The sequence below is a fragment of the Equus quagga genome, chromosome 11 (genome assembly GCF_021613505.1).
Source record: "Equus quagga isolate Etosha38 chromosome 11, UCLA_HA_Equagga_1.0, whole genome shotgun sequence".
NCBI lineage: Eukaryota > Metazoa > Chordata > Mammalia > Perissodactyla > Equidae > Equus > Equus quagga.
The window spans coordinates 91,142,533-91,157,048 of record NC_060277.1 but is presented as its reverse complement, the minus strand read 5'-3'; the positions used below and the strand labels follow the sequence as shown (position 1 = coordinate 91,157,048).

At 50.6% G+C, this 14,516-nt stretch overlaps 1 protein-coding gene across 1 annotated transcript in view; it reads right to left on the bottom strand.

Moving 5' to 3' along the window:
- Nucleotides 1–794: 794 nt before the first annotated feature.
- FAM117A (family with sequence similarity 117 member A) overlaps nt 795–14,516 on the bottom strand; it is a 41,571-nt gene continuing 27,849 nt past the window's right edge. Inside the window, exons 3-8 of the mRNA XM_046675999.1 lie at nt 9,876–9,971; nt 8,344–8,454; nt 7,768–7,902; nt 6,449–6,650; nt 5,112–5,262; nt 795–2,028 (exon numbers count right to left, since the gene is read on the bottom strand). Of these exons, the coding sequence (XP_046531955.1) occupies nt 1,728–2,028; nt 5,112–5,262; nt 6,449–6,650; nt 7,768–7,902; nt 8,344–8,454; nt 9,876–9,971 (996 nt within the window). The 3' untranslated portion in view covers nt 795–1,727. The remainder of the gene's footprint in view (nt 2,029–5,111; nt 5,263–6,448; nt 6,651–7,767; nt 7,903–8,343; nt 8,455–9,875; nt 9,972–14,516) is intronic.

Here is a 14,516-nt window from a genome sequence, read left to right as displayed (position 1 = left end):
TATCTGATGCTTACCAAGTCAATAAATGGTAGCTGGGATAGCCTGGCTTTGGAATTTTCTTGAGGTCTCAGCAGATAGGTGCAATTGTAGTTATTATGACTGCCCTTGAGGTAGTCAGCTTTTCACCCATACAATGGGGATAATGTGTCTTTTTGTGAAAATGCTTTGTAAATTGCAAAGCACCATCAGAATGTTGGGATGGTTATTCCCATTTTGCCCCAGAGCCTGAGAGCTCTTACAGGTGTGGCACTATAAAACTGAGTGCCTGCAAAAGGACAAGAACAGTTTCTTCTGCGCTCTGTTTTGTGAGTACTCACTGAGATGGAAAGAATACTCAAAAGGAGCTAAAGTTTCCCTAAAACTGTGCTTAAGAGATTCAGCCTGAACGCCATTCCCTGGTCTTGTTCCCTTTGCCAGTGCCAAGAACAACCACAATGTCAACCTGTCTCCCCCTCAGTCACCTTCATTTCCTCTCTGAAATTCAGTCTCCCTAGGGAACCTTTCCAGACTCCCCCAAGAATGGAAGACTTCCCCACTGACTCCTTCCCCCACTTTCACACACTCTTCATTCTGGACAGCTTTTCCATGGACCCACTGTTTATACGTCCATGTAAAGAATCCAGGCCTGGTGGCTTGCGGACAGGGACTCTATGTCCATCCACACAACACCCACACCCATGTCATTATGTGTTACATAAAGGCTCCTCTTGAAGACAAGGATGAAGTGATCAATATAATACCCTCAATCTCCATCCTGTTCCCGCTCCCCTCAAAAAATTTAACAGAACCTCAAGTTGCTGGGAATACTTATTTATTTGGTCTATTAACACCAAAATCTGCAAAAAACAACTTCTAAACACAGGATAAGAAAACTTGAACATTAACATTCTTCAATTTTGTGTAAGCTCTGCAGTACGGAAAATATACAAACTTCAAACAGCTGCAAAAATAGTGTCTTTGGGAGAAAATAGAGTTTCTACATCGATACAAGAAAAATAGGCATTTTTCTAATCCAACCCAGTCCTGGGGCAGGTGGAGGGTGTCAAGTTGCCACTTGCCACCTGGAGGAATGCCAGCTCTCCCTCTCCCCTACTACCCACCTGGGGCCGGCAGGCTGGGCTGCTGCTTAAGACAATCTTAGTCAGGGTGAAAGCGAGATGAAAATGCCACTTGGGAAAACACTTGGTTCCCCCTCTGCCAGCAGCTGGATTGGTCAAGTGTTAGGGCCCTTTAGGGCTGCTTTGGTCAGCTCCTCCAATGAGAGGGAGGCATGTGGGTGAGGGCTGAGAGGACGGGGTTATCTATCTTCGGGTCTCCTCTGCTGTGTCTGTGGAGGAGAGGGGAGGAAATCTGTGGTGTCCCTTCTCCTTCCATCATGGTCAGCTTGCTCCATGACAAGGACAAGGGGCCCATATATAGTCCTTTGGACTCACACTCAGGAGTGGGGGACCCAAGATCTTCCTGGTGAGTTTTCCACCAAGTGAGAGAGGTGGCAAGAACACAGGTGTGACTTGTGAGCTGCCCAGCTGCTAGTGGAGAAGGCAGGTCCCCTCACATTTGGAGGGGCCAGTGTCCATCGGAAAGAGGACCCGGGGCTTTGACACAATAAATGAAAGTGCTCGAAGGCCGAGAGGGAAGGACTCCTTCATCCCCCTCCTCAGGGGAGCTAGGGAGGGGCCTGCCACCAAGGCACTGGTCTCCACAGTAAAGTGGCGGGGGTGGTATCCTCAGACCACCAGGGAGCTCTGGAAAAGCACGGGCTCTTCTGATGGCGGGGTGCGCTGCCACGGCTCAAACGGCAGCGAGGAGGCCTTGGAGGCCTCTGGATCCTTCCGAGGTGGTGGCCTGGGGCTGGCAGGGGGCAGGGGGGACCCCGGGCTCGAGGGGCAGTTACGGAAAATGAAGCCCATGCTGGGGAAGAGGGGCTTCATCAAGCTCACGGGGCAGAAGGCCGAGCCGGTCGGGTTGAAGTGGACTTTGTTCTTGTCGGGACAGGAAGTCAGGAAGGCCAAGTCAGGACCTGGGGACCTGGAGGATGGAGAGAGAGACACATAGACATACATGTGTACACACACACACGGAAACAGCCAGTGAGAAGGGATGAGAGATGTCATGGCATCAGGGAGTAGGGAGCTGGGTCTTTGTTCAAACAGGATGGTAACTTGAGCAAAAAACGAAAGGCTACTGAGCAACAACCAGTCTTGAGGCCCCTCAGCTCCCCATTTGTTAAATATTGCTAAACAACAGGAAATCTACTTTAGCTAGGAACAGGAGGGATTGATGTTAGACAGGAAGGAGAACTTTCTGACAATGTGATTCTAGAAGAGGAAACCAAGGGATCTTTTCATTTGAGAGATTTCATCAGTGAACAGTGTTTGGGGGCAGACCACTTACCTGAAAGCAGAGACTCAGGCAAAGACTTTCTAAGACTTTTTATGGCCTAAAGCTGGGTTTCTCAGCCTCAGCACTATTGACATTTTGGGTTGGATAATTCTTGGCTGTGGGGGGCTGTCCTGTGTATCCTAGGATGTTTAGCAGCATCCCTGGTCCCTACCCACTAGATGCCAGTAGCACCGACACTAGCCCCACCCCCCCAACCCCACTTAAGTTGTGACAACCAAAAATGTCTCCTGACATTGCCAAATGTCCCCTGGTGGGAAGAATTATCCCCCATTGAAATCTACTGGCCTAAAGAATCTCATTCTTGAGCATATTTGAAAGGTGTGATTTTCAAAACCCTCGCTGGGAGGAAAGGATAGCAATCATTGTGAGAAAGGCAGCCAGAGCTTATCAGGAGATCACGGTTCTAACTTACCATGTGCTCTTGGCCTGACCTGTCTCACCTTTATCGTGGACAGACTCATCCTTGACTTTCTGATCATGTAGGGGAAATGACAGGAGGTTAAGTCAGAGAGTTCTAAAGTAAGGAACATTTTGATAAAAAAAGATGAGGAGTGTCTGGCACACTTCGAGGGTGAAACAGCCCTGAGAAGTGCTGGTTGTGAGGATTCCAGGTGAGAAGACAAATGTGCAGGAAGACGGGGAAGCTGTTACCAGTGGTTCCCACCAATGACCTTTCTTTAAACTTTTGCTTGAAGTATAATATATATACAGAAAATATATATACTTAGTGTATAGCTTGATAAGTTGATAGCCATTTTAACTGTAGCATTCTAATAATTCCAAACCCAGGAAGAAGAACAAGGCATGAGGATGAGGGCAGAGGCTGGCACAGAGTGAGAAATATAAAGAAGTGAAGGCCTGGGGTGCCAGAGGACTCCAGTGGCAGGTGTGCCCTGACTGAAAAGGGTTTAAAGAATCCCACTTTGGGGCCAGCCCAGTGGCCTAGGGGTTAAGTTTGCATGCTCCACTTCAGTGGCCTGGGGTTTGTAGGTTTGGATCCCCGGCACGGACCTACACATCGTTCATCAAGCCATGCTGTGGCAGCATCCCACAAACAAAATAGAGGAAGAATGGCACAGATGTTAGCTCAGTGACAATCTTCCTCAAGCAAAAAAGAGAAAGATTGGCAACAGATGTTAGTTCTCAGCCAATCTTCCTCACCAAAAAACAAAACAAAACAAAACAAAATAATTTAAAAAAATAAAAAAGAATCCCACTTTATGGAGGGATGGAGAATGCATGGGAGAGGGAATGCTCTCAGTGTGTGCATGCACACATGAGGAAGGTGACCCAGAGGGGATCATAGAACGCTCGAAGGACATGAGGGCAACCAGCATGACCCTGAACAGCTTGATTCCCTCCCTGAGAAATCCAGACCATCTTACAGGGTGGGCAGCTAGGAAGAGGAAAATGTGACAGAAGAACCACTAAACACAAGAACTTCCCAAGAGGAAAGTTCATACAATGAACAGATCCCAATGAGCCGAGAATTTCTACCCTAGGAAATCTTAGAAAGTAACTGACAGATCACCATCACTCTTAAGGGTTAACATGGGGGCAGGCAGCTAGAAGAGATGGTTTCAGACCTCCTCTGGCATTATGAGTCTACAAAAGAATCAAGACAAGCAACAGCCTGATTTCCACAAGCAATTCCAGATTGTAATGACTCAACCACAACGTGGACTGGGGAGGGGTACAAGAGCCCGGAGTCTGCTTAGGCTACAAAGTCTGGCCTCTCCCCCCAACTCCATCCCAGACGACCCAGCGTACTTGGAGATGCTCGGTGGCCATGGTTTTCCCCCGAACTCCCTCTCTGGGTATATATGTACCACCTGCTACTACCCTGGGTGGACTTCTCCCTCATCTGAGATACAAAAGGAGCCATCGAGGCCCAAAACCCTGTCCTAGCTAACTCTCCATGCACACACATGACTAAACTTCTTGACTGCCATCGAAACCACAACTTCCACGGTGGCTCTGCCCCCATGAATATTAAGTGGCAGGGGGAATGAAAGGAGTTCTTAGCAGGGTGCCTGCTAAGAGGGGCTATGTGGGCACTGGGAAAGGTTGGCTCTCGAGTCTCACTGCTAATGGGAGGGAACTGTAGCAAAGAAATCCACAGAAGAATGACTTCTGAATTGTCCAATCTGGTTTGGGAATATTCCAGAGTCCTTACTTGCAAGGACTGGAAATTTCTGTCCAGGGGTTCATGACACTTGAGCCACTGCAGCTGCAGGCTGAAGACTTGACTCAGAAGCAACCAGAAAGCTGCTCAGGCTCCCTCTGCCACTCTAGTGGGGACGAGGCCCTTCTAGTCTTTGCCTGAAGAGAACTAGTGTGTTCTCTCTCTCTGATTATGGTCTAGCAAATTTTCACACCTTCCTGGGGGATGGAAAAAAATAGAAGAAACAAAGGGTTTAGGTTTCAAATCTCTTTCCTTTCCAGCTCTTGCTGCGCTTGTGGCTGGCATGTGGGCAGAGAGCAGGTTTCTATGGAGATAATGATAAGCAAAGATTTAAGTGCTCAGAGTAGGTAATGTCAACAAGTTTGATCATGGAAAAACTGCAATACCGATAATGTGAAGTTGACACCATCTCTAGGACGAGAGAGAGTCCGAGACTGAAGAAGGGCCTGTCAGGTGGGACAACACGGGCTAACCACCCATCCTCGTCCCTCCCTGGCATGCCCCATCCCTCTGATGTACTCACGTGGCCTCTTCAAACACACGCACTCTCTCACAGCCTTCTGGGGGCTCCCGTTTGAAGACGTAGCTGTGATTGGGCCGAGGGGAGGCGGCAAAGACAAGGACTGGAGATGGGCTGCCATCTTCAGGGACGGCTGGGTGGCCTGGAGAGGAGGCTGCAGAGAGAGCAAGGCTGAGTCCAGTGGGGCTGAAGGAAGGTGTCTGCTTTCCTCAGGGCAGGCCTTGGTGTGAAGGGGAGAGACTGGGAGACACAGTAGGGTGGGGGGCAGCGGTTATGCTAATCCAGGTTGTCTGTATATACTCTACCTTAAAAAAATCTTTGAAACAGCTCACAAAAATACATATGCTCTTATACAGGATAAAAAAGTACAGTTGAATTGATGGGAAAATCAGGTCTAATACCAATGCTATCTTCCCAGGAGGTCGACTGTGATTGGAACTCCCAGTCTCAAACTGAAAGGAGTCTTAACTTCTGTCTCTCTCTGCCTTCTTCCAAGACTGCACCGCCCTGCCTGCCAACATACCACAGCTTCTTCCTTTCCACAGTCTTGAAAATCTATCCCTTCTTCCAGGAAGAGCTCTTGTACTGACTCAGAGAAGCAATCTTTACTCAACCCCACTTGTGGGATAAAATTCCTCTTGCTTTCCACACAGCGAATACATTTTGCCTAGGTTGCAAATATTGACTTTATCTGTATTTATCTCACATTTATTCCTTGTTACTCCATGCTCTATTTGCCTCTGTGTATTGTTAGATCACGCCCTGGACCAGCCTACCTCACGGCAATGCAGGCAACAGCGCTAGAGAATGGAAGGATCATTGTTACGCGGAGGGAGGGCTGTATCTCGCCCTCTCAGTGAAGCAGGCAGGGCACCGGACAAAGTGGAGATTTGGAGTCAGAAAGCTTGGATTTCCATCTGGGTCAAACCCTGTGACCCTGAGCCAGAGACCACATTCTCTTCTTTTATGTCATTCACAACACCTCAATAGGTACTGCTGGTAAAGGGTACCGCAAACACCTGAACAGACTCACAGGCTTTCACTTCGGCATGCTGAACCTCCACCAAAAATGGGATGGGAGGGATTGCTTCTTTGGATTACAGAAAGGATTAAATAAAAGTATAGGTGCAGAGACTTTATATAAATTGTAAGTAAGAATCTATATTGAGGACCATTATTATTACTAGCACGATGTACAGAATAAAGATGACTCCTAAAGATATTGTAGTTGATTAGTAAATAAAAATGCCAGGCCTGAAACTGATCAGAGGCGGAAAAGGGAATGGAGACCCCCATCCCCTGTGTCGGCCCTGCCGCCTCGGCCTCCTCCGCTTACTCACCTTTGTCGTTGGGGATGGCTGCCAGCTCCTCCACTGCACCCCGGTGTTCCTCACGGCCACTCTGGCCAGAAGGCTGGGGGGATGCTAGGGGCATGGAGGGAGAGCTGCCAATGTTGCCAGGCTCCAGGAGGAGGAGGGGGTGATCACAGCTGCCGCTCTGAGGGGGAGCTGGGGCGCGGTGCCCATCAGGGACATCCAGGATCTGCCAGGGAAGAGGGTGGGTCACGATGCTCAGGCCTGTCCCTTCAGGCTGGCAGAGCTGCAGTGACCCTTAGGGTCTGCCGCATGCTGTTGTTCTTGTCCTCGATTCATAACATACAGTGACACAGGACACCATTGTCTCAAGTCTCTGATTTTCTCGACCACCCCCCAATCTAAGAAAAACCCCTCCTATTTTTCCCATAGCACTTCGTTCTTCTCCCTCATAGCACCTGCAGCCCAACTTATGATTACATATTTATTTTATGGTTCCACCAATGTGTCACCCCCACCAGGCTGTAAGCCTCATGAGAGCAGGGACCTTCTGAACACAAAGATGAATAACACAGCGGCTCTGTAACCACGGTAGGCCCCTGCAGGACAAGTAAGCAGATTAGTATCAGGACTAAATACCCCCTCCCCCTTTGTAACATTCAATGATACTTGTACTCACAGCTCACCAAGTTGTATGCATGTGATTGGATGGGTATAAAATCCTACATATATGCAAATTAAAAATCAACTAGGAAGTAAATCATAAACTGAGGAGTGTGACTGCTAGAATTATATTACTACTGCCCAACTGGCATTTCCCAATTGCACTGTGTCAGTATAAAAATGTGCCTGAGGCGGCAGAAAAGGTAGCAAATAATTCTGCCTGGCAGTGGGGCAGGGAGAGGGCTACACAGGAGACTGGGCATGAAGGATGAAGGCGTGTCACCAGGTGGAGATGGAGGAAAAGGAAGTGGTAACAAGGCAAGGGGGTCGCTTGACCTGAGGCACAGGTGGGTGAGGGTGATGGCACCAAGAACGCCAGGAACAGTGAGCTAGTGCTGAGCTAAAGAGTGAGGCCTCACCCAGTGCTCCCAGCTGGGGACCTTCTCTTTCTACTCACCACCGCAAAGCCCTCCCCAGTTACACCCACCCAGCTCTGCTGTTCTGGTGGTTAATAATTCAAGTCTAAGAAGCTTAATTTGGGTTCCCTCCGGAGGGTGGAGTGTGCATGTTGCTCTGTGGAAGTAGCCACAGCCTGTGAGCCTCAGAGAACAAGAGTCTCATCTCCCCACGTCCAGATTCAGCAAGATGCTGCCGTCAGCATCCAGGATGCGGCCCCCACTCACCCGCAGAAGCTCCTCCTCCCCCTGCTCCTTCACAAACACCTCCTCCAGCTCTTGGTTGAGCCCTTCCAGGCTCCGGTGCAAGCAGGGGCTGAGTCGCAGGACAGGGGACCCTGAGGGGAAGCTGGGAGGGGATGCCTGAGGAGGAGGCAAACAAAGCGATCATTAAGCCCCCATACAGTTATCAGTTCTGACCAGGGGGTGACAGTCATGTCTGCACAGCAGAACCAAGAGAGGAAAGGAGGAGTTGGGGACAGTCACAGATTGCAACAGGTTCATTCAGGGGGGCTTTCTCTAGCAGTTAGGGCTTTGAGAGGTCGAGAGTGTGTTTTATTATCTCAGGAGCATCACTGCCTCTACTGTCGAGGGTGCTGGGCTGGAGGAGAGAGAAATTCAGAGCAGCAAGAAGCCCTTCCACTGTTACTTGGCAAGTCCAAGGTTGCACTAAGACTTCATCTGGCACCCTCATGACCATATGCAATGTGGTGGGGCTCAGTAGCTATTGACTTGAGAGGGATCTGCCCACAGCGGGGGGCCTGCCCTGGAGGATGACAGAGGGAGGAGGAGGGGAAAACATACCCTCAGTGCTCCCCGCACAGCATGGTCCCCTTGGAGTGGGGAGCCCCGCTCCTTCTCTCTCCCACTGCGGCTCAGCTTCGTCCTCTGTAGCTGTTGCTTCAACTTGGTAATCTGGTAGCCCAGAGAGGGAGAGAGGAGAGGCAGGTGAAGCAAAGCAAAACTGTACTGGGTCCCTCCTCCCTGAGGGGTGGCTCCTGCCAGAGGCCATGACAATACATCAAAGGGGGATGGAAGTTAATCTTCCATCTCACAACACTTCAGTGGTGTTCAGGACTACAAGGATAGGTTCATTGGGCAAGCTGGATACCTTCTTAACTAGAGGATTTGATTTTTTTTTAAATTACCATGTGTTCCATAGATGGATCAGTTTCCAAAAAATTAAAAATAACGCTGAAACCATTTTTGTCTCTCACAGATTCCAAAGGCATGGAATACTATTCTATTAATAGAAATGGGAAATGGTGTTTTTTAATTCACTCCTCAAAGTACATTCACAGCTATCTCAAAGGCCCTGAGACAGGAAGGATGGAAGGATTTCCCCCCATTTTCAAGCAGACGGCATTGAGCAAGGAGCAGGTGCTCAAGAAGGAATATCAGGTTTTGTCCTGATCCATATCCTCTAACAGTTATGAATTATCAGCAACAATTCTGATATTATCCCTGTCACATTTGTAATGCTGCACCTACTTGCCCTCGGCTAGGAAATGCTCAGGAGATGCAGAGCTACTGAAATATGGGCCTAAATTAAATGGAATTCAGAGAGCAGACCTGCTACCCACAGCCATACAATTTATGATGACGGCCATGAAGAAAGTGCTTTTGATTTGCTGCTGGGGATCATTCATGCCATGACTCCATGCTTAGTGTCAATAACTTGCTTGCTCTGATGATTACAAACTTTGAACACTTTGTATTTCCCAGAGCCTTAAACTTGTACAGCATTCACTTCAAATTTTTTCTCTCCTTGCAACCAAGAAGGCAGAAGCTACTCCCCTTCTAAACAGGTTGAGCTGGGCTTCTCAGGGGCTGCCACAAGGCATGGCAGGTGGAGCTGGTTTGGGAGCCCTGGAATTCCAATTTCTGGCTTTCTCTACTCAACCTCAACAAGAGGAGCCCTCCTGAGAGAGAGGGAGAGCCAGGAAAAAGTGCTTGGGAAAGTATAACTGTTTCTTTCTTCTTTGAAACATAAGGCTGGATGAACAGTTAAGCATGAGGTGGGGGCTTCCAATTCCCAGGAACTCACTCTGTCTTTCTCCAGTCTCTGAACCGCTTCTCTGGATCCAGCCTCAAAGTAAAGTGAGAACGTTGGCAGCTCCCACCCTCTGCTTGGCTGCTGGAGGGCACCAGCAGGGGCTGGCCAAGCTCCTAAGGCCTGGCCACCAGGAGGCTGGGAGGCAGCTATGAGGAGCCATCTCATTAGGAAAAGGCAAATTAAACTGGAAATGTGAGTTCACTCTGGAGCAGACACATCCACGGTGCTGGGCTAGACCAAGAGGCAGCTGCCCTGGCCAGGGAGTCAGAGGGGCAGTTACCTCTTTTCGGTGGTCTGTGCTGCCCCAGGATGCTGAGCGCTTGTGTGTACAGGAGCTGGCTCGCTCACCTTCAAGCTCTTGCCAGGACAGGGGGGTCTGCAGGGAGAGAAACCCAGTGAGGCAGGGCAGCTTCTCAGGCAGGCTCTGGGGAAGCAGGCACACCATTTCCTGGGCAGAGCTGGTAGCTCTTTGAAGCCTTCTCTCTTATCTGCTCATCAGCTTCCTGAACACTGCCAGCCTCTGTCATCTTTTCAGGCTTCTCCACCTGCACTGCCTCTTTACCAACCCACTTCCTCCAGGAAACCTTCCCCGATGAGCCAATAAGGTCAACCTGCTCTTTACTCTCATGACTTTTACACGTGGATTATGGCCCCAGCTATTCCAGGTGTGCCCAGCAGTGAGGACAAGTATTACCCCGCCCCACCCCAACCAGCTCCAAGAGAGCACAGACTCAGGGAACCACTGGCACCCTCAACTCTCTCACTCTCTATGTGGCCAGCATAGGCCCAGGTTCCTGGGAGCCTGAGGGAAGTGAGTTACTAGACCGGACTCTGTGAAGGAATCATGAATTGGTCAAGTAGGAAAAAGGTCAGCATGGATCCCCGCCTCCCACCCTTGACCGAAGCAGGAGCCTTCTGTGGAGTGTGGTGCCTTGAGCTAGTTCTGCGAGTTTTCCCTGTAGACAGAGTAAGCAGTGGGGGCCCCGAAGTCCTCCTGAACATGCAAGCAGGCGGGGGGCATTTTCAGGGACAAGGGAGCCAGAGTGCTGAACTCAGCCCTGACTCCTGACCCCTCTTGGCTTTACCATGGCTCCTTCTCCTGGGCCCTGCTCTGCCCCCCGCGAGAACAGGGCTCTCAGTCTGCCTGCTGTCCTCCCTCCCCCGCTGCACAGAAGACTGAGGGCCCAAGATGGAGGCACAGGGAGTTGTGGACCCACTTCCTGAGTCCCCACCCAAGGGAGGAAGCTGTTGGCTCGAAGCATGAGGCAGAGGAGGACAAGATCCCTCCCTACCACCAACATCCCTACTTCCATTCCAAGGGAGGGGCCCAAGGGGGAGCGCTCCAGTGGAACCAGTTCCTCTCTAACTTCTTTGCACAAGCTGCCAAAACCATGAGGGCCTGGGAACCGTCTCCTCCAGCAGATCTGCTGACCTCCCCCGAGGTTGTTGCAAACAGAAAAGGGGGAGGATAAGAGGGAAAAAAACCAACAACTCACCACCCAACAGCTGTTAAGAAGAGCTCGGTGGGGCAGTCTGAGGGGGACTGTGGGAGCAGACTGCCTGGGCGACAGCTGCAGTGGAGAGGGGCCACAGGGGGCTGGCTCTGCCTGGCTCTTCCTTCTCCCAGCTGCCCACCCATCAGGACCTTTACTGGGCTGTGCAACACAGCCAGGGTGGGACGATGCCCTAACTTCCTTTCCTGATACTAGCACCATAAGGGAGACATCCGGAGAGCCATTCCACCCCAGTTCTCTCCTTTAGGAAAAGGGCCCACAGCACATCCTTCAGGCCGTACCCCAAAGCCCTTGACGTGAAGCTGGTCTGACAGCACATGGCAACCAAGCAGCTGGTTTACTTCCAAATGCCCACATCTCTCTAAACCAGAATATTGTCAGACAGAGGCTCAGAAAAGGCTGCTGCACAGACCGAGAAGTGAGAAGGAAGTCCATCTCTCCGGTGGCCCCTGCGCCGGCTGGCACACAAATGCTCCTCCCCTCCCAGGGCTCCAAAGCCAACCCTATAGAGTGACAGCTCTGCTAATCAAAGCTCTGGGTCCCACGCAAGGCTGTCATCCCTGGAAAGGTGGCAGAGACTCTAGAGGACGGGTGAGAGAGGATAAAGTGAGGGTGCCCACGGCGCCTCCTCCAGGAAGGTTCTGTACTCACAGGTGGGTGGTGAGAGGTAGGAAAAAGCAGCCACATTCAGGCTGCCACCGGTTCTAACATCTCCCGCAAACTCTTCAACTCCCTTCTTTCTTCTGAGATATGGGAGGGGGTGGAAGGAGAAGTGTAGGCTAGCACCGGAGTTTAGAAGGGATGTGAAAATTCGGGGCAGCTAGGATCACCTCCTTTCTCATTCCACTTTACCCCACTGCTCTCTGCTCAGCGACATTGTCCAGTAACCTCTGCCTCCTCTGTGTCAGCTGTGCTGCTAAGGCCATCGCTTTGCCTGAACCCCCACCCCTGGCGGTAGATATCACCCTCTTACCCTCCATTCCATGGGCTCTCCACACTTGGCTCTCTGTCCTCCCCAGGCAAACTGAGCTCCCTCTCCTTTTTCTTACTTTGCCCCTTGACCTGTAAGCCTGGTCTCCCCATCTAGGACGGCCTGCCAACTCTTCCCAGCATCCCCATCAGCAAGCCTTTCCTAACTTGTCCACCTTATGCTGACTGCTCCTTTGCTCTGGGTCTCCTCTGTTCAGATGGGTTCAGAGTAAGCATCATTCATACATTCAACAAACAGTTACCAATGCAAACTGTGTGTCAGTCAGGTACTGTTCCAGGTGCTGGGGACACATAAAGGCACAAAACAACAAAAGTCCTCGTCCTCTTTGAGTTTACATTCTAGATGGGGGCACAGTTTAAACAGTGATAAGTTCTAAGGGAAAAATACAGCAAAGGGGCTAGGAATGCTGGGTGGGGAAACAGGATTTTAAATGTCAGGAAAGTCCTCACTGAAAAGATAACATCTAAAGAAAAACCAGAGATGATGGAGGGAGCCATGTGGACATCTGAGGTAAGAGTGGTCGGGACGGAGGTAACAGTAAGTGCAAAGGCCCTGAAGCAGAATGATGAGGCCAGTGTGGCTGGAGCAGAGTGAGCAAGGGGCAGAGTAGCAGGAGATGAGGTCAGTAGGGTGACAGATTGAAAAATGGCTCCCACAGATATCAGGCCCTAATTCCTGGAACCTGTGAATGTTACCTTATATGGTAAAGTTTTTGCAGATGTGGTTAATTTAAGGATCTTGAGATGGGAAAATTACTCTGGATTATCCTGGTGGGCCCTAAATGCCATTACAAGTGTCCTCATGAGAGAGACACACAGGGAGATTAAACACTCTCAGAAGAAGATAAGATGATGTGACCACAGAGGCATAGATTGGAGTGACGTGGCCAGGAGCCAAGGAATGCTGGCAGTCACCAGAAGCTGGAAGATGCAAGGAATGACCTCCCAGAGAGAGCGCCTCCAGAGAGAGTGTAGGCCTGCCAACACCTTGATCTTGGCCTAGTGGAATGGAATTTGGACTTCTGGAACGACAAGAGAATAAATTTCTGCTGTTTCAAGCCACTAAGTGTGAGGTAATTTGTTACAGCAGCCTCAAGAACCTAATACAGTAGGTTATCCTGTGTTTGAGGCATTCACATGCTGGCTTTGAGTTTCCCGAAGGTGGGCATGTGCACAGGTGTGGGCTTCGGCCCCTCCAACTGAACTGGGAGCATCAAGAGTGGGGACGATGTGCTGCCCCTTATTTCCAGGGCCCCTGTGGGTCTCACCACAGATGTCTGGGCCAAGGTCTCCTGGAGCACAGAAAGGCCACAGCTAAGGAAGACTACCCTTCAAAGAGTGACCCTTTATGGCACAATAGGGGTCAAGCTATGCTGTGACTGCACCGTAAGTGGTCCTTCCAGATGATCCTTCAGAAGCAGGGTAGAGCCAGCTTGAGCTCAGCAGACCAAAAAAAGTCGTGGTTGTCAAAGGGACGCACACACTGGAACAGATTTATTTTAACACCCTGGCCCGGAGGGAACAGCTGGGGGAGAACAGGGCTACTTACTAGCCATGAGTGGAATCAGCCGACTGTGCAGATGATGCTCATGTTATGCAAAACTGAATGAGGCCTAGCCCAAGGAAGCCTGGCCTGGGATTCGGAGATCCCAAAGCAACATGTGGAAGGATAACTGGGCGTGGGGGTGGGGGACAGCTCTCTAAAGAGCAGCCCGATATAACAACATGACAGGGGAGGGATGGAGCGGAAAACCCTCCAAACTGGAACCTGTTTCTCTGTGGACAACTCAACTAAGTTTCTGTCTGGACTCTGAGGCAAGAAGAGTCCTGGCCGTGCTGTCTCCAGTGACCTTGGCAGAGCCTGGCTGGCTCCTGGGAACATAACCCAGCATACCTGTGTGGAGGTGCAGAGCAGCGTGGTGTCTGGCCTGGTATGGGTGGTCAGTTACTGTGTGTTGAACTGAAATTCAGCAGGGAATCAGTGCCCTGGGTCTCTGGCCAGACGAAGAGGCAGGAAAGCCTCTGAGGATGGTCTGCCCACTAACTCAGAGAACTCTGGTTGCAGGTGGCCAAGGCCACCATCTCTGGCCCTACAGTTACTACGCAACCCTCAGATTTTCCATCATGGACCCATTGGCAAATAGTCTGTGCTGTTGTCAAACCATATGCTGAACAACTGACCCTGCTTGCTGGTCTGGAAAATACGCGCAGTGCCCAGGCCCCCACACCCACAAAGGAAGGCCCGTGATAGGCAGCTGAATTGTGGATCATCACTAAATCCTGAGGCACTGGCTTGGGAAAAGGAGGAGGACAGTACACAGGTAAGGAGGGAAAAGCCACAGAAAGAGAAGTCTCCCCAAAGCATGCCACCTCCGCCTCTGGCCTGCAAGACACTCCGTGAGGTTTGTCATTTTTTT